Here is a 22526-nt window from a genome sequence, read left to right as displayed (position 1 = left end):
AAAAAGAATGCAGAAAACATTTATGGCTTGGTTTTGTTGTTTTTGATGGAAATGGGAACACAAACTGACCAAAAATAGAAATGCTGCAGATTTTTCAGCTTCTCATGCCCAGGATGAATAAAACATGCTAAATGAAGAAAAAGGATTGACCATGGCAAGATAAACTGGGGTTGTAAGTGTTCTTCCCATTTTGTGTTCAAGTCCTATTAGAAGCAGAGGTAAGGAAATCAATTTGTTTGAAAAATATGACTTTTGAAATGACCACAATGTTCCCTTTAAACTGCATTGAAAATCCAAGATAAAGACAGGGTACTGAGTGAAAGAGTGCTGATGGCACTTTTATTGTGTGATTTGCCTTGTTTTTTTTCTGAAGTACTTCTTTTTAGCCGATTACCATGTATTTACAGTTAGTGTAATTATATCTAATTACTTAATTAGCATGAATACATGTAATTACTAACTTCAAATATGTAATTATGTCAGGGCAGCCTGTAATAAATGAGGTTGAAAAAAAAACCACCCTCATTAGGACTCGATGGAAGGACGGCTGCTCCACCCGCGTGGGGAACGCATGGCAGCCCCGAGCTGAGCCAGTCCTGGAAGGGGAAAGCACAGGCAGTGCTGTTCATCTGGCAACGAAAACCAACCCAAAAAACCCAATACCAACCCCTTGACCCCAACAGCTGCGCTCCACAGCGCTGGTGGGAGCTGAGCATCATCCCTTGGAGGCAGAAAGGAACCTGGAAAGGATCTGCCACCCAGCTTTGTTTACTCCGGTGAAATCTGGATTATTTTCACAGATCTGTGTCATTCTCAAGGAGACTTCGTTTCTCTGACAAGAAATACCAGGGAACAGAAACACTGCAAAACTGCGTTGTGACTTTTGGGTAAACTTCAGAGCTCTGACCCAAGAGCAAATCTGCATGCGATGCTCTGTGCTGATAATTAATTATTACTATTGAAGTAAAGCAAGCCTCCCAAGCATTTCTTCAGAAATATTACCAGTCTTTCACCAAAAGTCATCTCCAGCAACTCGTAATTACCCACTTTGCAAATCCAAATTCTGAATGTTGGAGATAGAGTTAAACTACAAAGTTCCTATTTCCTGCCAAGAAGCACTTATACAGTGATGTTGTCCTACCAGCAGCATGAGGACCGCCTCATGGACTTAGCTGAAGTCAGTGCTCCTTTCTTTTTTTCCACCAACCAGGCGCTATTTGCTGCAGTGAGCTGACATTGCCTGTCCGCAAGGACCAGTGGCCATTTTCTGGGCACAAACGTGGGTATGTTGGGTCTTTATTTGCATTATCAACCCCCTTGACCTTGGGATAGCATGTAGAAAGGCATGGCTTCATCCTAAGATGTTCTGTCCACAGTGTTTGCTCTACAACAAGCCCTGTTCTTTTCTCCTCTGTTTATTTCCAAATATAGAGAGGTGCAAACTCCTCACAACCTGTCGCTTCTCCTGCTGACATCTGCCAAGAAGATCTGCCACTCTGTTGTTCCTCCACGTGCCAAAGAAGAGGAGGAACGGTCTATTTTAGGTTATGCCTCTGACATTGCTTTGTGGTTATTCTGTCCTCATCGTTAGTCCTCTACCCTAACCTTCCAGGTGGTGCTGAGGGTGGCTGAAATGAGGACTGGTTGCAAACTCTAGTGCTGCCTTGGAGTTACGGTGTGAGGATGGGGAGAGCATCTTCCCAAAAGCTCAACATTTTGTCATGAGAAAGCAGGACAGTGCAGTTTCTTCTATGGCCTTTGAATAGGAAGGGGGAAGGATCTTGAGCCCAGCTCATCCCTGCTACTCCTCTAAATGAGGCAGTAGCAGCAAGAGGATAAGAGAATCATAGAATCATTAAGGTTGGAAAAGACTTCTAAGATTATCTAGTCTAACTGTCCACCTACCACCAAATATGCCCCCTGAGCATGTCCTTCAGTGCCACATCTCCACAGTTCTTGAGCACCTCCAGGGACAGTGACTCCACCACCTCCCCCAGCAGCCTGTGCCAGCTGGGAGTTGAATCCTGCACCCTTCATCCCATTGACAGGAGGATACCAAAACCCCATGTAGGATGACATGTTAGCTGGAGAAGTGTCCACAGGACAGCATTGGGCACAGAATCACAGGCAGAGAGCCGCTCTCCATATTTCAGCTGCAATTCCATTATGCAGAGCTAAGTGGTTGGGAATAAACATCCGTCATCCCTGCGTGATAAGCAATGTTTGCTAGTATAGAGGGTGACAGAAATCTATATCACATCAATGTACTATTAATACTGCATTAAGCATATAGAGTTTGCTCTTCTCACTGCAGTGCAGTAATGGGTATCGGCATGTCCTCAACCCAGATGATGTCCAAGAGCGCAGGGACAATTGCAGGAGGAAGGAAGGAGAAAAGCTGAGTGTTGAAAGGAGAACTTATTTGCTGAGGATGTTTCTTTAGCAACATCTGCATACATAGGAGAAACCCAGGATGCCATGAAAAGCTTTTGTTTGAGAGTGCTACAGTCATGCATATGGGCAGGGCCCTGGGAGGGGACACCTTGCATCAATCTGGGCTCAGCTGAAGCATTTTTGGATCAGAGAAGTTCTTCTCTCTCCAAATGACAGGCAATGAAGAAATGTTTATGTCCAGGTTCTGCACAAGTGGAAGGAAAAACCCTTCAGCAAGAAAACCATAGGGAGAACAGGAGCAACAAATATTCTCCAGCTCAGGTTTAAGTTGAGCAGAGCACATCAGATCAAACAAAGCCCTTACAGCAAAAGCTCCCCGAAGCATGCTTAATTTAAAAGGTGAATTATGAAACTTTCCAGCCTCAAGCAAAGCCACCAGTGAAGTCAGAAGTTTTGTCCAAGTCTCAGGGACTAAAATACAACACACTCCAAATCCAACTCTGCCCAAGGTCTCCAAGCCCTGGTTGTTGTTGTTTTTGTCCTGTGAATGGCAAGAAATTCCAAAAAACCCCACAACTTTTCAGTCTCTCAGCATCCAGCTGTGACCCGACTCTTGTTAGCACTCAAATGTAGCACCTCACTTTGGGACTTGGTTTCATCACCCTCGGAGCCCCAGGACACCCATAGCACAGAAGTGAGCAATTGGTCGTGGATTTCCAGGGTGTGCACAGCCATTGCTAGCACTGCATTCCCTCTGTGGCTCCTTCCAGCTCCAGGTGTCCCCCATGGCATGTTGAGCTCTTCATCAAACAACCCTGTGAAACTCCAGGGCCATCTTCCCCTGCACCCCATTACAACGAGACACATGGGGCGATTGCTCTGTGCAAAGTTCAGTCTTTTGCATTTTGAGCTTAGCTGCTGCACCCTTGCAAGAGTACCCACATGCCAAAATGGTCGACGTGTAAAATGAGAGCACAGAAAGAGAAGAAAAAAATATACACTCCTTCCCCCCCTCCCCCCCTCAAGCCATCAGAGTTTGTAAATCATTTTTGAGATGAGGTGTTATAAGCAATGTAAAATATGTAATTAACAGCGCAGCAAAACCACGCCGCACTCAGCTTCTCTGCTCCTGCCTAATCACTGCGCTCCTCCCCCTTCTCTGCAAACAGACCAAATTTAGTGCATTAAAATGAAAATCAAAGGGAAAGCCGGGCGCGTTAATTGGATACACCCCATCGCTCCGGCACTTGACGAGCTGTGATAACAACTCAGGAGCTGGGGCCAACTCACAGCACCTGGGGGGCTGCCCCAGGGACCCCCCCCGATGGAGCAGAAGGTCCTTTTCCTTCAGCAGAAGGTTTAATGCAGGTGGGAGGTTGGCATCCTCCCAGAGCTCTGCTTCCAGGGGCTGAGTTATGTTTCCTGCACTCATGAGTCAGCAAAGGGGAGAGCAGGAGGTGATTTTGGTGTGGCACTTCTTGCTTACAGCTGGACCATGGGAGATGTGGATTTATCGGGGTATTTTTATTTTCTCTCTCTTTTTTTTTTTTTTTTTGTTATTAGATCTGGTTCTGCCTGGAACCAAGAAACGCCAAGTAGATGAGCAATAACAGGGGAGGAATGGTATCTGGACTTCCTGTGTTGCATCTCAGAGCTGCTGAAAAGCACAGAAAAACTGAACTACTGACTATGAACTGCATGTCGAGGCGGCTGCACCCAGCCCACAGTGAGGGACTCCCAGAAAAGCATCCTTTTACCAAGCACTTTCACACTCAGAATTTAGGAGCACAAAACAGAGGACCACTTTACCACCACCTGCTATCCTAATGAGCCGAGCTCACAACCCAGATTTATACAGAGAAACAGAAAAGCTTTACAGAAGCCCGTGAAAACAAGTCCTTCAGCTTCTAAGCCTACCGTTCTTCATCACCACACATCTGCCCCATCTATGGACACGTGTCCTGAGCTTGTCCTTGTCCCAAGGAGGCAGCCCCACAGCTGGGAAACTGCTGGAGGAGAAAGGGGAGGCAGGTCCTTTCCCCGGCCAGGATGGGGCCATGTCTGACCCCACAGCTCTTGCTCATGCCTTGGAGACAGCGAGGCAGAGCCCGGCTTCGAATGGCACTTTCAGGCAAGGGGGGAAGGTGACTGGTGGGTGGTGGACAGAGGGTGAAGGGAGGTGAAGGTGAGGGTGGAAAGTCTCCTTTGAAGCACCTACATGTATGTTGTGATTTCTGAGACCTGAGATTCACTTTGGTTTCTGAGCCATACCAAGACCCATTCTCCTCAATAAAAAAAACCTTCTCTCCTTCCTCATCATCTTAGCCTCTTTCTCCTCACCCTCCTTCCCCCATCCCCCAGCCCATCCCCTGATGCTCGCGGGGGCTCCAGCCGGCTCGCGCACTCACACGTGTCTGGCTTGTGGCAGTTGTGACCTTGTCGGAAGTACTGGGGGTTCTCGATGACGGGGATGCGGGTCATGCCGATCACCACCGTGTCTGGGCCAGCATCCAGGGACGAAGGCGTCGTGATGCCGTGGTTGATGTGGTGGAGCGGGCTGGCAGAATCCTCCTCTCCGCTGATCACTGCCACGGGACCTGCGAATACCAGGCACATCCATCAGACACGGGAACACAAAAAGCCCTGTTGATCATGAATTGCTGTGGGTCGACCATCCTACTGTCCCACACCCCATGATCACGTAGGAAACACATCTCACATTTTCTCTGTTGGTGCCATAGTACCAGACTGACAATTCCACGGGGGTGAAGGTAACTACAGGTGGCAACACAGCAGAGGTGAACCATGCACAAAGTCATCCCTGTGCTGTCACGTGGCAGAGCAGTCACTCTGGTGCCTGTACACTCTGCTGTTATGAGCTTGGCAAAATACCAAGCTTACACAAGAGAAACATTACTCCCCAAATGATCTGTTCTGCTCCCATTTATTTGTTGCTCAGCACATCACCAACCTGGTCTCTACTCTCCCAGTCCCACCCCGCCCTGCACACAGAGCCCTTTGATCAGGATGATACCTACAGGGATCCCTGATGTACTGCAGCAGATCCTGCTCAGTTCATGCCATGCACACACACAGTATACAGAGAAGCCAGAACCCACCAGCTGCTCTCCCAGGTTGGTCCAACTGCCTCACAGCACCCACATCCAGCTCCCACAGAGGCTGTACACAAACATCTCCATCACAAGGTAAAACCTTTTAATCACCACTGCAGCCTTCAGTGCTGCATAAACGTAAGATGCTGAGGAGCTGGGTGATAAGGAGACCACAGCACAACCTGCCTTACACTTTCACAAGGGGTTAAAAACACACTCAGCTAAAGATGTTTCTTATCTCCTGCCTGGAAGCTGCCAGGGACCTCCAGCAGGTCAAGCAATGATGAGCAGAGGTGCTGCATTAAGGCTTCAAATCTATTCAGAGAGGCCTGTCTTTTACCTACATCACACTAGAAATACCTCTTTCCCATCAGCAATCTACTTCTAATTACACAATTACTTTATTATGTACCACTAGCAACAAAGAGGGGAGTCTTCAGGCCATTTTTTTGCTCTTTGGAGTCTCTGGGAGGACAGAGGCTGCACACAATAACTCTGCCTGCATTAACCTCATCTAAAGGCTGCTCATTTTTGAGGCATCAAGTATTGTTTGTTCTTCCAAGTGGTATATAATAAAGCTATTGTGTAATAAGCAGAGTCCTGGCAGCCATGGCAGCTGTCTTAGTCACAAGGAAAAGATCTCTCTCTCTTTATCTTGAATTCTTTCTAGTAGGTTCTTGTTTTTATTTAAGTTAGTCCTAGGACCCACATGACTTACAGCTTCTGAGAAGCAAAGGCAAAACTCAACTCGTGCCACAAGATGCCTCTGTTGGGACTACACATACCATATTTCTCCAAACACAAAAAGTAAACAGATAATTTGTGCTTTGAAGGACTTCTGTTCACTCGTGTTGGCAATTGTTTGCATGCAAACCCAAAGGACTGGGTTTTGTGTGGTGCATGCCTTCTCTGCTGACTGGGCTGTGGTGGGAAAGGGCCACCTCTGCACTTCGAGGAACACTTCATAAAAACAAGTCATAAAAATATCATCTGAGTACCAATTTGTGTAAATGATTTGAGTAGAGATCATAAAGACCCACTAAGAACCACAGATGACATCAGTGTCCCTCTGGTACATGCACGTTAGAAGGATGTGGCTCTGTTTGAAGGAGTAGGGCATGACCAAGGCGGCTGGGTACTTGTGAAACTGAGCACCACCAGCAACTACTGCCTGCTGTTCAGATGGCCATTTCCATGCCAATAAGCAGCTGAACTTCTGTCATGTCTAGTTGCACAGCTCAAACCTGCCCAAGATCTCTAGGGCAAAGGCAACCATGTCCCAGTTGATCCATATTTGCACTCCTAGTCCCCAGCAGATACTGGATACTGTGATTTGACTCCATCTTTCAGTCTTCCAGCTATAATCAAAGATGGAAGGCATTTGCAAGATCTACAACAACCAAAAGTCAAACTCTGGTGCTCCATGACCACCTCTACCTCTTCCTATTTCTGCAAAAATGGGAAAATCCAAGCAATTGCAGTCAGGACACCACAAGTCTAACAATCCACATACAGATATTCAGTTCTTGCAATGATCCATGGAGGTCTTGGGGAAAAAAAAAAAAAAAAATCATTAGAGCCCTGAGGAGCAAACCATGTTGGTTGCAGTGTCTTAGCTTTCAAGATTTCATTAAGTACTTCTACCACAGTTGGTAAGGAGCTGACATGCACCATTCAGCAAATTCTTCCTCAATATCCTCAACAGGGTATAACTGGATTAAAGACACAACTCAGACCTGAGGGCATCTGCAAGTTTCCCCTATTTTTAATGATGTTGGTGGTGGGAAGGGCATGGGAGTAAAAATCTGGGCAGCATTAACTCATATAACACAGTCATAGCTCCTCACATGTTACATTTCCAACACTTCTTGGCACTCACAGATGAGACCCAGCTCTCCCCAAGCACACGACTGCTCTCCTTCCCCTCCGCATCTCAGACAAGCACCAGGCTTGCTTTGCAAGCCTTAGGCAGACTTCAAAACATCACTGATATCAAGCAGTCACTGATCACTTTTATAGGTTTGACTACTGCTCTGACACTCAAATATATACCATTATCCGTAACTTCTATCTGTAACCATAAGGCAGCTACTTGCACTTCAGCATGTTTTTTAATCTCTCTTGGCAATATCATATATTTTTTGCTGCTAAGTAGGTAAAGAGGTTGAGTTTTTGATGTACAGTGCTGATGAATGGCTTTATTTGGACGAATTCTCACTGGTTTCAACAGAGGATTTTCCAAGTAAGGTTAAAGGGAAAAAAAAAAAAAGGAGTAGGAAAAGAGTACAGTTTTTAAGATTTAGGTTTATCTTCCACTTGGCAGAAGAATGGGTGGAGGACACAGGAATCAAGCCAGTTTTGTACTGTAAAAATACAGAATAATAGTCAAAGGTAGTCTGGGGCAAGTCCTTTTGTACAGACCTGAGATCTAAATGCATTACATGAAATATTTCTGCAGCTGCTCTGAAACTTAACATCTAAAGGGCAATGCAACAGATTTTTCCGTGGATAAATCACTCTGTGCTACAAACACACTGCAGATATTCAGAATCTATTTGCTAGTATTTTAAACAGCTTCTGTACGTTCCGAGGATCAAACGTGTCACATCTCTTATTTTCTGCTCACCACTCTTCCCTGTGGCTAAACTGGAGTTCGGCGTGGTGGTTTTGTTCCTATCTGTCTGGAAGCACTATGAAATAAGTTATATGTTTTAGTCTATGCCTATGAATCTTCCGGTTCATTTACGGTGTTATATGGACAACTTGTTACTTAAGAAAAATAAAGCACGTAATAATAAATAGCTTAAGGAGTCCTTGTTTGCATGATCATATCATAATGGTAAATTATTTATCAAGGCTAAGAGCTATACTTTCTGATAAAATACAGGCTCGGGAATATAGCAGATTTTATAAATAACCACAGATTAGAGAAGATAAGATAATGGTCACTTTATACAGATCTGTAACATAATGAATGCTTCAAGGCAGACAGGTGAAGAACAACAAAAAAACTCCAGCTTGCTATCACAGTAACCTCTCCAAAGTAGCAAAAATGATGGAAGGTGTAGAAAACATGACCTCCAGGGGAAAACTGAAAGAATTATGCTTTGTGTTGAGAGAAGAAGGCTGCAGGGACACGTGATAACAGCCTTCAAATATGTAAAAGGTTGCAGCAAAGAGAAGTATAATAGCTGTTCTCCACGTCCACTGGGGATAAAACAAGAAATAATAGGTTTAAATTGCACTGAAGGAGATTCGGGTTTGAATGCTTCCCTTAATGCCTACCAGCATGCATGGCTGAGCACTGGGACAGATAACCCTGGGCTGCTGCAGGGGCTGCCAGCCCATGTAGGGAAGGATGGGGCAGCACAGGACCAGGACCACACTCCCTCCATGTGGTTCCACAAAGGACAAATCCATCGTACACCAAGCCACGCACTCAGCACAGGACCAGAGTTTGCTTAAATAGAAGTGAGCAGGGAAGAGCTCAGGGCTGCAAAGCAATCCCTCCTCCCTCCAGCCATGCATCCAGGAGCTATCGGTCAGAACGTCGTTTCTGATCAAAAATGATCACTGCAAGAGATAATTGTGCCGTCCGCATTTGCCCATGTAATATCAAGTAGCCATATAATTAACTTGCTTAATTAGGAACTGTATATGACCCATAACTAGGAAAAAAAAAAAAAAAGCTCTCCTAGTAAAGTGGGTCACCATGCGTTGTACAGCAGCATTGAAGCAGACCTCATTAAACTCCAATATATATTATATATAAAACCCCCTCCTCCTCTGACTTCAAGCCTCTGTTCGCCCTTCCATGTTTCCCTGATCTTCATCTTAAATGCACTTCTTCAAAGGGTTGTAGCACCGCCTGGCCAGCACGTAATCCCAAGACAGGATTCAGTCCTATACATCCACACGCACACGTTTATTTATGACACAGACACAAGACCCAAACTTCAGCTCCTCAGACGCAAATAAACAAAATGTTTAAAAACTTCCAACCTTTTGCTGGAGCTGAAATCAAACAGTCCCCCAGGGCTGCTCTCTGCACCAGCAAGGAAGAGAACTGAAACTCATAAAACAATAAGTGAAAGCACAACAAATACAATTAAAACTCTGGCCATGCTCAGAGCGAGATCACATTTACTGTCTCATAAAAAGAGCCTTGTCCTGTCAAGGCAAACAAAAGGAAATCAATTTCTTAATTTTTATTGGCAGATGCAGGCATGGGGCCAAGGCAGCACTTGCAGGGACCTTCTTGGAGCCAGGCTGCCGTGGGCTCCAGCCTTCCCCTGCCCTTCTGGGAGAGGAAAAAGCCACTTCTTCTCATCCCTTGAGATGTCCATTCCAATTGTTAGGTTGTCCATCATGGGATTCCTTTTCCTCTGAGTGACAGCAGATCTCTAACTTGGGAAAGGCTCAGCATCCCCTCGCTCATACCAGCTACCAGCATGGAGCATCATACCCAGCCCCTCTGGTGGTGGAGACCCCAAGCCTTTCTCCACCTTCTCATGCCTATTTCTTTTTTTTAACCCCCCCCTTTCCTGGGTTTATTTATGGAACTCAGACACAAATCCTATAACACTCACACTCAAGAATGGAAACATTAAGATCAATTTGTACAAAATGTAAAATCAGTGCACATGATGGCACAAACGCATAAATTCAGCACATCAGGCAACAGAAAATGCTTACAGTAAAAATGGTGAGACAATCTGATAATTAAAAAGCAGATATCTGACAAGCCAGGGCCACATGTGACAGCAAAGCCAACCAGCACCAGCAGGAAGGCAATGCAGGAATGTTTGATCTAGGTTAAAGCTCCCAGCCCGGGTGTACTGAGCACTTCTCCTCAGAGCTCATCTAACCTGGCAAGAGACTGCAGCCAGGACTCACGGGCCACCAGGAGAGAATTCTGGTGCTAAGATTTGCTGAATCTTTGTTCTTATGTCTTACATAACACCTTCCACGTACCTGGGGAAAGACACTGTCTTGTTGCTTCATTGGCCCATAAGGAAACACTTTTACTGCTGAGACGGGGTGACACTATTTGGTAGAATCACAGAACCATTAGAGTTGGAAGGGACCTTAAAGGCCATCTGGTCCGACTGCCCTGCACTGAACAGGGACACCTACAGCTGATCAGGTGCTCAGAGCCCCGTCCAGCCTGACCTGGAGTGTCTGCAGGGATGGGGCACCCACCACCTCTCTGGGCAACCCGTGCCAGTGCCTCAACATCTTTATCATAAAAAACTTTTTCCTTATAACCAATCTAAATCTAGAATTGGTTACACAAACAGCATCCAGTCGCCTTCCACCATTACCCCATCTGGTTTCCCTCATTTACAGCTCAGAAAATGATTTCTGGAGTCCCCTGCATGTTCCCTGTGAGATACAAGGACTCTGCCAGGGTCTCGCACATCAGCAGCTGCAGAGAAACCCCACTGAACTGGCATCTCAATGTGATAGAAAACGCAGCACACATTGGCCTGTGGAGGATTCTGGATGTACCTTGATGATGGCTGAGGGGCTGTTGGGTAGCAGACCTACAGTGAGACGTCACAAGGAGCCTACCTACATACAGCCTTACCCTGAATTCTTAGCTTACCACATTTACATTTCCCCCTCAGCCTTTCCTCCTGATTTTGCCTCTTGATGTTTTCCTATCAAGCCTCCCAACTTCTACCTCAGGGGCACCTTGAGTTCTAGCATGGGCTTTATGAGGAGCGAGCCAGGCAGCTGCTGGGTAGAGGCCACAGCAGAACCCGTTAATCTCTTGGCTCACTCATCCCTATCACAGACACGCCGTAAAAATGATATAAGCATTTCATTCAAACACCACTGCAAAGGGAGTGGGGAAGAGCACAGGGCCGATTGATTTCCAGTATGTCTGCTCTTTACCTCCAGGTATAAATACAACAGCAAAATCAATCGGAATAACATCATATCAGCTCTCTAATCTCTTCTGTTTGCAAGATGCACTTTATATACTGCCGCGTTTCCTACAGCTCGTCTACAGGAGGGCTGAGCCCTTTCCCACCTCAAAACCTTGCCTCCCTGGCTTGAAGGGAGATGTTCACTCTCTGGCATCCCTTACTGTCTGCTTGGGTTTGATGGGCATCCAGGAATGCTCAGATGCACCACAGGGACACTGATATGAGGATACAGGTGAGGAAGCAGCAGCATATGTTATCCCTGTACTCTTAGCACCCCATGGCTGTGTTTATAGCCCCATAGCATTCCTCCTTCTCATGGTCACCCAGCAGCGGAGAGACCCCAAATAAGCACCCAGAGCTGCCTGCTCAGCAGCTCAGCACACACGTTTTCTTTCCGCATTTCCATTTTATAATCAGCCCAAGGCTTTTATCCTTCCTCCTGGCCCCCAGCCACCGCAGAGAGAGACTGTGACAAACTGATAAACATATTCCCCAAGCCCTTGCTTGGGTGAATGTGCAAATGCAGCATGAGGCTGGAGAAAGGGCTCCCGGCAAGGCATCAAGGGGTCAGCTTCTGTAAACTGCAGTTCAGCAGAGCTTCAGGACTCCGCATTGAGGTGATGCTCTCTCTCCCTCTCATCTCAAACCAGACATTGGCTGAAAAATGCAAGATGGAGAAGAAAGCAGAGGTGGTTTGAGCTGCTCCTCAATCTTATTCTGCAACTGGACCAGTCAAAGAACGTGCACGAGCTGTTAAGGCTGTGGCAACTGCATCACCTTCAACACTGGGGCCAACATCAGGTGTAAGCTTTTGGGAAGCACTACCTAACTGTTCTACACAGATCCAGCTCCTTCCTTAGCACAAGGGGCCATCAGCAATGCCCTGGAGATTGGCTCACCACCAGCTCCACCACACCTGTTGACCACTGACCAAGTGTACTATGTGTGCTGGGAAACACTAAAATATCAAGAGCTATTGAGGGCCTCAGAGGCAACAGATGAAACTGGTCCTATCCAAAGGATTTTTCTGACCATTGCCAAGACCAGCTCTAGTTAATAAACACTGTGTAAGGAGAGAAGGCCCTATCAGAAGCATGTGGGCATGCTCCTCATCAACTTCCTTGCGTGGGTCCCCCTCCCATCGCTCCCCTTTCCTGTTGCCAGATCAGTCTTGGACTGTCTTGATCTACTTGGAAAGCTTAACCGCCATGAAAGCAAACCACTTGTCCTTTGGCTCCGATCTCTTATTGAGATTAGTGCCAATGGAAGTGTCGCTCTCAATTTCATAATGTTATTGGATGGACACAGAACTGGGCCAAGTCCCATATTCCTGACTGGCCATCAAAGTGGCTGGGATTATGGGTAAGGAGACAGGCAGCCCTGACAGGAAAGGCAAAGGCTCAGGATCAATTACCCTGACAAGGCTATCTCAGAGCCACATCGCTTCGTGCTGACACCAGGGCCTTGTCCCTGGAGCCCTGCAGAGGTTGATTTTCTCCAGCAGTAACCAGAGCCCCTGCAAGCCCAGGGAGCTGTGCATCCCCTCTCCAAATATCCAATTTATGAGATTCCTGAGACACCGAGGGATTGTGCTGTCATTACAGGACATTAATTTTCAGGCCTCCCTTATTTTGGTTTAATATTCTGTCAAGATAAAAAATCACACATTAAAAAATAAATAAACGCCCTGCTCTGCATTGCTCAGAGGTTGCAAATGGAGGGAGTGCTCAAAATGTAAAATACCTGGCACAATACGCGCTTTGTCTTTGCTTTGTGTTATTGTTTTTCTTCTCCTGTTGGACCATGAAACTGGTCAGCACTGCCATCTGGTTCTCATGCAGCAATTAAAAGCGCTCTTAATTTTTCAGAAGAAAAAAAAAAAAAAAAAGGTTTTGGTTGTTGGCTTTTGGTCAACTTCTGACCTTTTTGTTTTTAAATGAAATTATTATGAAAACATCTAGTGCTTGATCCAGCAGTTGGCAACCGTGCCTGAGGCAGGGAGGTTGGGACCGGATGATCTTTGAGGTCCCTTCCAATCCAAGCCATTGTATGATTCTATGATCAAGCAGTTGAGGCTGCACATGGCAGTGGAATGGGTTCACATCCCATAGACACAGTGATGCCCACTCCCTGACAGCAAGAGAGCGACTGCATCTGCTCAAAGCACAATTTTGTAGACCCAAACTTAAAGTCAGACCCATGATATTTACTTTAAGGCCAACATACATCCTTATATAGCCAATAACAATAATAAAAGCCAACCCCTGTGACCATGCTTTACCTTAGTTCATGGGTGAGAACAATGAGCATTTAAAAACTCTTCTTCTTTCAGAAAGCTCATCAATTCTTTTTTCCTTTCTTCCCCAGCCCTCCTCATGTTGATCCCCAGCAGTGATATCAGTCTCTCAGATTTATTCTAAGACAAATAGTGTGTTCCTTATAGAAGCAAAACATATTTAACTTATATAGCAGTTTATATCCTGAATCTGTTCCTGTAATATTATGAGACTCTTCTGGAATATAAAATCCGTGTCAGAAATATCCACAAACAAACACACAAATCCTTCTCCCTCCTGCTGAGCAGTGGGAATGGACATGGGGCTGCAGTTTGGGCAGCCCTGGTGTTCCCCATGCCCAGCAGCAACACTGGTGGTGCCAAGCTTCTCTGTAAGCCCAGGGAACAGCATTTGCAGATGAGAAAAATCACATTAAATTAATTAATTAATTAATTAATTAATTAATTAATTAAAACAGAGGTTTTGCAGGTTTCCCAGAGCTTGTTATAGTCTTTTGTTGTAGGGGTCAAGCTCTGGCTTGCCTAAAACCAATCACAGCATCCACAAACTGGTGCTTCCCTTCCAGGTGTTACTCCAAAATTTATATTCCTTGGTCATAAAGGTGGTGGCTTGCTTGAAAGTCACAGAGGAGGCCCCTAGAGACAGGCTCTGAAACTACAGCTTTCTATAGAGCTGGCAGCACATTTGCAGAGTATCACCAGCTCAAGGTCTCTGCCTGCCTTTCTGGGACCACTGTTGGGTTTGAGAAGGCTCCTATAGGCAGAAAGTGCAAACCATGGAATCTTAGAATCATTAAGGTTGGAAAATGCCACTAAGATTATCTGGTCCAACCCAACAGGGAGGGGATGAAAGGCTGGGAGACGGGGAAAAGGGCACAGGGCAGCTCCCCATCTCAACAACTTGCCACTTTATACACCAGCCCAAACAATCCCTTTAATAAATTAGAGAACTATTCACTGAAATGGCTTCCTCCATCCCCACGCTGCCAGTTAATCTGTAATTCAGATAGATCAGTCAGAAGGCAGGAGTCCAGCATATAAAATGATTAATTCCTCTGAGGCCTGAGGAAATTTCCCTTTATAAAAAGCATTGCACGCTCACCTTCTCAATGCTAAGCTACAGTCACAGACGTGGCTACCATCAGAGGTCAGAAAGGAGCATCGCTTGCATCTAAATACCAGCACTAGAAAATGCAACACCTGTCAGAGCATCACTAGGTGCTCTGCCCAGACACTGCACCTCCCAGCCCCTTCCTGCTCTGCCAATTCTCCAATGCCCGACCAGAAACACTCTGCCTCTTACCACCTTCTTGTCTTTTCAAGACAAGAGGTTTTTTTAACGTAGTAAGAATGAATGTAGAACATCAACTCGAACAAGCAGCCTGCTCTGCAGAAATGAAACATTCACTGATTTCCAGTAGCTGCCCAAGGAGGTTGGGTATACCTCCCAGCTCCCGTGCTGGAATCACACCAGTTCCACCTCTGTCTTCTACAGCATCAAATCATGGCACTGACACGAGAGATGCTGCTATACACCAGCCTAGATATTTTGCAGGTACCAGCAGCATCCACCAAAGAAAGGGAGCTTTAAAGGGAGAAAAGCCCTCATGCTGTCATGAGAATATAGCTCCTTGTGCCAGCAGTGGTCATGGCCTGGGGCACAGCGAGAGAAACACTCAGAAGAGGCCTCTGGCTAGAAGATGCCAGGGAAGAAGCCATGCAGATGGAGCAGCTTCAGAAAAGAAACGAAGGTGGGAGTTAACCAGATGGACACGCTGCCGCGGGCAGTGAGAGAACAGGGACAAGTCATACACAGCTCCACGTGAGACCAGAGGCACCCGGACATGCTGCCAACCCTGGAGGCAGCAGAATTTAAACAAACAGCCAGAAGAGAGGCATGAGGAAGGGGAAGACTCCACTGAAAAGGACTCAGGAAAGGATGCAAAAGATTGGGCACCAAAACAGTTGCCCAGCGTGTGGCTGGCACCAGCAATAGCTTGACAATATGGAGGGATATTAAAGCAGGCTTTTCAGATTGTGGTTTTAACTCTGCTGATTTTTACATTCTCAGTTGCCAGTTTTTAAAGCATAAGAGGAGAGCCATCAACCAGCCAAACCGTCAACATAATTCACATCCTACCCCAGCTCCTTCCCCAGCATCCTGCAGGCGGGTGAGAGGGAAACTGCCTTGTGTTAGCCTGCAATCCATGAGGGCACAGCATGGCATTTACCTGCATGGCGAAGTGCTGTCCCCCTGCCCCACACCTCGTGTCCCAGAACACATCCCTTGCTTGAGGGGTTTGTAGCTCTGGATGAGAGAAACGACAAAGCATCCACACTGGGAAGCCAGACCTGGAGATGAGTGAAGCTCATGCAGCTCCTCCATCTGCACCATTGAGGGTGTAGGAAGGAGCAAGTTGGATAAACAGCATCCTCGCCCACTGCATGGTGAGCAGGGGAAAAAAGAAAGGGAAAGGGAGCTTGAACAGTGCTGGCAGCTTTCTAGCAGGGATCAGCTCATGTTCCATCAACACCAGCTCATTGTCCAGAATAGCTGTGGGTGCCCCATCCCTGGAGGTGCCCAAGGCCAGGTTGGATGGAGCCCCACACAGCCTGAAAGCAGCCCATGGCAGGGGGTTGGAGCTCAATGACAGTTAAGGTCTTTTCCAACCCAAGCCATTCTATGATGCCTGCTGAGCTCCAGGCCAGACATAGCTAGCACACAGCCCACCTCAGCATCCCAGAGCAGACCCTGCCAAACCCACGTTCAGCCACCCATGTTGAGCCACCACTGGGTTGACAGCAGTCTACAGAGCATGGATGGAGAGTGCAAGCAGTGCAAGCACGCAGCTGGAGGGCAGCATGAGGCGTGGACAGCAGGGAAGGGAGGTGGTGGAAGCACCTGGACCTCAATCAAGTGGCTTTCTAGAAGTAACGATCAAGTCTGTGCAAAATTAGTGGAACAGAGCCACTTTTTATCCTACCTCTCAAAGAAATTGTCGCTACTGCTATGCAGACAAAATTATGTCTCCAGAGCCTTTTAGCTACAGCTCTTTAGGGCTGAGTGGGTTGATAGAAATCTATTCACAGGGCTGACAGCACGTGGCTGGATAGGGATGCTGCTACTGACTCAGTGGCTGAGAAGGATATCACAGAGTAAGACTGGCATAGGGGGAAACCACAGGCATTGCCCAAGCAGCATTTTCTGGGAGACCCCTTGACAGCACGCCTACAACTTCCTTTTAAAGAAAAACTAAATAATTATGAACAGGAACACACTGTTTTCCTTTAAATTCATGCTCCCCATGGATAGATGGTTGAAAAAGCATGCAGGCAGCAGCAAGGCATTGCAGAGCAGCATAAGGCTGTCTCGTCCGCAACACCCACACCCTCCAGGTAGCCCTAAACAACGCCAAGACCTGCACACCGGGCAAATGAGAGCACAGGAACACAGCTTGGCCGTTGCTCCCCCTAACACCTTGCCAAATCCACGGCTGGAGTAAAGGGATGCAGGAAGCTCTTACTGTGGGGCCCTTGAACTGCATCACAGAACTCTCCCGAGCTTGGCACAGCCGGCCGGGGGCTGCTGTGTCATATCTGCCATCTGTTTGCTTGCTTTGCCATCCTCTGCTCTTCCTGGCTTTGCTCAGAGACTCCTACCTGCTTTCTGAGAGCTTTGCTGGGTCTCAGTAAACAAACCGCAGGCAGGGATGGGATGGGGAGGGTGAAGGCAGGGGCGGGAGAAAGAGGGGAGAGAATCAAAATTTAATTAAAGACACTTTTGCTCCAGGGCCTCAGAAAATTACAAACTCATAAATCTCTTAGTAAATGCCCTGAGTGGTTGCTATGCCAGGCCGCCTACCGGTCCCACCAGGAGGGCCATAAAGTGCGAGCACGCATCTCACCGGCTCCCTCCGTTTCTGCCCTGCAACATCAGGCAACCTTGAGCAGCCTGTCAAGCCCATAACAAGTGTTTTTGCAACCAGAAGCCATCAATCTGCAGCCCTGTTAACAGCAGAGTGCAGAGAGAAGTTCCTTTCATTTGCAGCCATAGTGGAACAAGAAGTGAGAGAAAGGTGGGATGTTGGGCCAGGCTGGCCCAGGCTCTAAGCAACCTTGCAGGGGGGTAATCCAATGACATTTAAAGGTCACTTCCAACTCAAACAATTCTGTGAGTCAATGATAACTCATGGCATAGAGGACTCCAAGTCCAAAAGTATGCTTTCTATGAGGATGGCCAATGAGAAAGCATAAATCAAGACACAGATTCAGAAGGATTTCTGCTAGCCAGCGACGCTCTGAGGGCACTATATACAAAATCCCATCTTGTGATAGTACCCTAAGTAATCAGCCTGGTATTTTCATCTATGGCTGAGTCAGAACTTCACCAAAAGATACGTGAGTGCTGTCCAGCCCCATGCACTTCTCACAAGGGCAATGCATAAAGATAGCGAGCATCTGCCACCCAGCAGCAGCCAGAACAAACTGCTTCACCATGGTCCTCACTGGGCACATTGGGAACAGCCGGAGAGTCCGGCACGTGGGGGTGTTGCACAGCTCTGCTATATTTAAACAGAGCTCTCAGTGCAGTCCCTGGTAGTCCTACAAATCAATGTAGCCTGGAAAGGAGGTATTTTTTTACTCTTTACTCACAACTTTAGTCACAACTTTGAAGGTGGGAGTTTTTTCTTTGTAACGTGGTCAGGTCATGGCCTTTCACAGCTAACAAGCATTTGGGTTGTGAAGCGGTAAAGAATTTTTGCAAGTGGGCATTGGTGGGTGAGGATGGAAAGTTTCCTGCCCATAGAGAGACTGCTATAGAATAAAATAGCAGGAGTGGTGATGAAGTGGCATGGGCTGCCCAGGGAGGTGGTGGGATTACTGTCCCTGGAAGTGCCCAAGAACTGTGGAGATGTGGCACTGAGGGACGTGGTCAGTGGACTTGGCGAGGGTGGGTCAATGGTTGGACTAGATGACCTCAGTGGTCTTTTCCAACTTCAATCATTCTGTGATTCACCCATCCAGCAACAACTTTTTCCTGTAACACTGAGTCAAGAGGAACAGACCAGCGTTGCCTGTATCACAAAGCCAAAGCAGATAAAGTAGAAGTCATCTGTAAGAAAGACGACAGAACTTCTGAAGAAGCATCGCCCACGCCAGCTTTTGCCATTTCTAAAACCAAGCTAAACGCCTGAGTCTTTCTAGGAATTGACAAAAATCCCACAACCCTCAGCCTCTCAGTAGTTTAGATAACTACTGTGAATCTGCTTCAGGTCATGAATAGAAGCATAAGAGCTGAAAACTCAAGCAGGAGTATCTGTAACAGGAAAGCTTTGGGAGCCAGCCAGTTTTCCAGACTATCCCTGCCAAATTCTCCAAAGCATATTTTGAAACATTCATGATGAATTTAGAATATTTGAATCAACTTCTGAACAACCTAAAGGGAGGGTGTCAACAGTCCACTCTGAGACTTTGTTTTGCATTTCTACACCATCTGCTAAAGCACGAAACCCTGCTAGGCAGAGGCGGTGGCACAGAGGATGCTGCAGTTTCCAATGGGGACACAAGGAACAGGGGGTGGGAAGCCTCAGCCCAGCTCTCCTCATCCTGCTGGACAAGAAATGCACAGAAATGCACAGCTGGAGAGGGCTCCAATATTGTTTGGGGTTTTTTTTTGTTTTGTTTTGAATAAGTGGGTGTGCATGGCTTTACCGAGTCCTCTCTTCCAAATTGGCAATGCAGTGCTTGGAAAGCTGCACAGAATGGAGACCAGAAATCAGCCTTCCCAAGGAAAAATAGCAACTCACCATGCAAATGAGTGCTCTGGCAGAGGCACAGTGAAGAGACAAACAGTTCAGAAAGGGAACAGGGCAATATAACGACTGTATGTCTCTCTTATTCTCCAAGAGCAACTGATGCCACCCACACCTCCGTACCAGCTTTCATCCACCAACCAACATCAGTATCAGTATTTAAGCACTTATCTACAGCATTTATTTACCCAAGCAGCATGTCATCTTGTCCCATGTATCCTTATAAAGATACCAATTTTTTCTCTGCTTTAAGGCAATGCTTCTTCTTTTTTCCCCCCCAAATTCTCAAAGTAGAGCAGTTCCCAGGTCAGATGGGTCCTTCCTTTCACGCCCTTGCTGTAATTTAGGGAGGATCTGGCAGAGATGATGGGGTGGAATGGAGATGGGATGTGTGCCCAGGGGTCAGCAGCAGCTGGCAAAGGTGGGCAGGAGGATATGTCCCTGTGTGCATAGGGACATTTGTGACAGCAGGCGTGCAGGGAGGGTGCAGGCTCAGAAGAGTAGAATATGTTGCCAGAGGGTATTTCTTTTCTGGTGTAAACCAGGATGGCAGCTGACCCAGCTTTCTCCTTCTACCTGCCTAGTCACATCTCTCTCCTTCCACAGCTCTCTATGTATGCAGAAGTGCACAGACCAGCACAGCTCTGCTCCCTCCCACACACAGATAACTTTGCTGAGGTTGATGTCCCCCAGTACCTCCAGTTTGCACTCCTGATTTCTCCAAAAGGCACATTTACAACTTGTACCCTCACTCCCTTACCCAGCTGCAAGGTCAGCAGGAAACCAACTCCCTTACTAATATGGGTGCTGAGCACCCTCAGACCCCATAGACAAGAGAGGTAGTTCTCAGCTCCACGTCCCACATACTCCTTCACTTCTGGCATTTGCCTCCTGCCTTATCCTTCTGTTTTCTCCCCTGGAGAATGAAAAATGCAAACAACTTATAAATTATCAATCCTTCCTGATTGATATATATTTTTTTTTTCCTGAGAAAAACACATAAAACAATCACACGACAGAGAAGAAGAATTTAGTGTTTCATACGATGCTGCTGAGACAGCTCTCTGTGGGCAGAGCTCTGAGTTGCCCAGCAGCATCTTTCCACCCAGCCTCATGTTTTTGCCCTTCAGAAACACAAGGAGGGATGGATCCAGGGCTGAGCCCCAGCCTAGGAGCTTACACTGCAGCAAATCTGTACATAAGAGACTACGCTTCCCCTGGGAAGTTGCATCATAAGGTAAGCCATGCTGTTAGCAGCAGGTAGATGAACATCAGTCTACCACTACAACGTGCTGATGTGTGTGGTGCATACAGCTGCAGCCCTTCCATTCACGCCCAGCTGCCTACTAGCTGGCAGTTTTGAGCTATTCTCTATCCACAAACTCCTAAGAAAATAAGTTCTGCCAAGTGTTAGCATCTCTACAGGCATCAGAGGATGCCACAATGCAAACTTTCAGAGTCTATGTTGGAAACAACTGCCTTTCTCCACAAAATTAGTTAAAACATCACACCACTGTGTCCTACCAGGCTCACATTTCACAGCTCAACAGTTTGAGTCTACAGGCGACACCATACAATGCTAAATGGCCACACATACAGCTTTCATTTCTGTTATGGAATTAGCACGACATTGTAGCTACAAATGTCTTTACCTGAGCAAACATTGCCTCATTTGGAAGCAATCATTTAGAAGGGATGAAGAAGAGGCGGCCCTGATATACCAACCAAAATCTTTACATATAAAAAGCATAAATAAAGGAGCCCTAAAGGAGCTCAAGGTCCCCAGTGCACGTCCTGCTCATAAACCACCCCCCTTTCCAAGCTTCTCTCAAGTATCTCACCAACGTCCAAGGTACTGCAATTTTATTATTACTATTTTAGATACATGTACTTTTCCCCATCTTTCCTATTTTGTCATCTCTGGCAACAAGAGCCCACTGTGCTAAGCAGACATCTGAGGCCAGTAGCTGGGCTCAGGATGAAGGAGGGCATTATTCAGTTTGCAGCAATGAAGCTTGTGCATGCGCCTGTCTCAGCATCGGATTTCAAGTCGCCTGAGGTTTTTGTTTGCTTGGGTTTAATCCTGAAGAAAAGAACATTTTCCACACTCTCTAAACCTGGCTGACTTCTCCCGCTGACTTTTACAGAGTGGTCTGGCTTTTGACCATACAGCAAATATATAAGTTCTTTAGAAATAAATAGAGACATCGAAAAGAGTTGGTGGCTCACACATTGCAAATGATATTGCTTCCACCTCCCTCATGCTCTAAGTCATCTTTACAGAGCAGCCCAAGAGGGAGGGGTGTGGGAGGCTTCAATACAGCACGGTACATAAGGGATCATGTGTTCACCCCCTGGTCACCTTACAAAATGAGAAATTTCCTTGGGCACTAAAGCATCTTTTCTAGGAGTTTGGCAGCGATACCTCTTTAAAACTAAGCTTCATCCAGCATAATTTATGTGCATATCTGGATCATGTGCAGGAGTTGGAAATCCATCTATCCTTCTCAGTCTGCTATTTCCCCTCTCCCCCAGAATTAGCACCTTCCTTGCAAATCTGGCTTTCATCTCTCTCTTGTTCCTATTTCCAGGCTGCGTAGGAAACAAAAGTGTGCCAGCGCTGCTCCACCAAGCTGTATTCCAACAGCTTCTGGCGAGATTTTCAGGATATAGTCAGAATACCCAAATTTTTCCTTTTTCCCCTTCGCAAAAGTGGATCATCTGATCCAAATGATGCAGTCCAGACAAATCACTGGGGAACTCCCCCCAGCTAGGAGTCCTCCTGCCAGCTTCCAGCTTGCTGTGGTTTAGGATAGGCTCCCTCCAAAGTAGCCTGAAGCTCAGCTAACAGGGCAAGAGGGAATGGCTTTAAGTTGCACCAGGAGAGGCTCAGGGTGGATATCACGAGCAATTTCTTCTCAGAAGAGTGTGGTGATGCAGTGGCACAGCTACCCAGGGAGGTGATGGAGTCACC

General features: G+C 46.7%; 1 protein-coding gene across 5 annotated transcripts in view; it reads right to left on the bottom strand.

Annotated features, from left to right (window-relative positions):
* The window catches only part of NTRK3 (neurotrophic receptor tyrosine kinase 3), a 178902-nt gene that overhangs the window by 77484 nt on the left and 78892 nt on the right, over nt 1–22526 (bottom strand). For all 5 annotated transcript variants that reach the window (XM_090149021.1, XM_031587747.2, XM_031587749.2 and 2 more), the window contains exon 12: nt 4803–4991. In XM_090149021.1, coding sequence (XP_090005147.1) covers nt 4803–4991 — 189 coding nt within the window. The remainder of the gene's footprint in view (nt 1–4802; nt 4992–22526) is intronic.

This window comes from Phasianus colchicus, chromosome 12 (genome assembly GCF_987193195.1).
Source record: "Phasianus colchicus chromosome 12, bPhaCol1.hap1.1, whole genome shotgun sequence".
Lineage (NCBI taxonomy): Eukaryota > Metazoa > Chordata > Aves > Galliformes > Phasianidae > Phasianus > Phasianus colchicus.
Note: the sequence above shows the minus strand (reverse complement) of the source record. Positions and strands in the feature narration are given on the sequence as shown.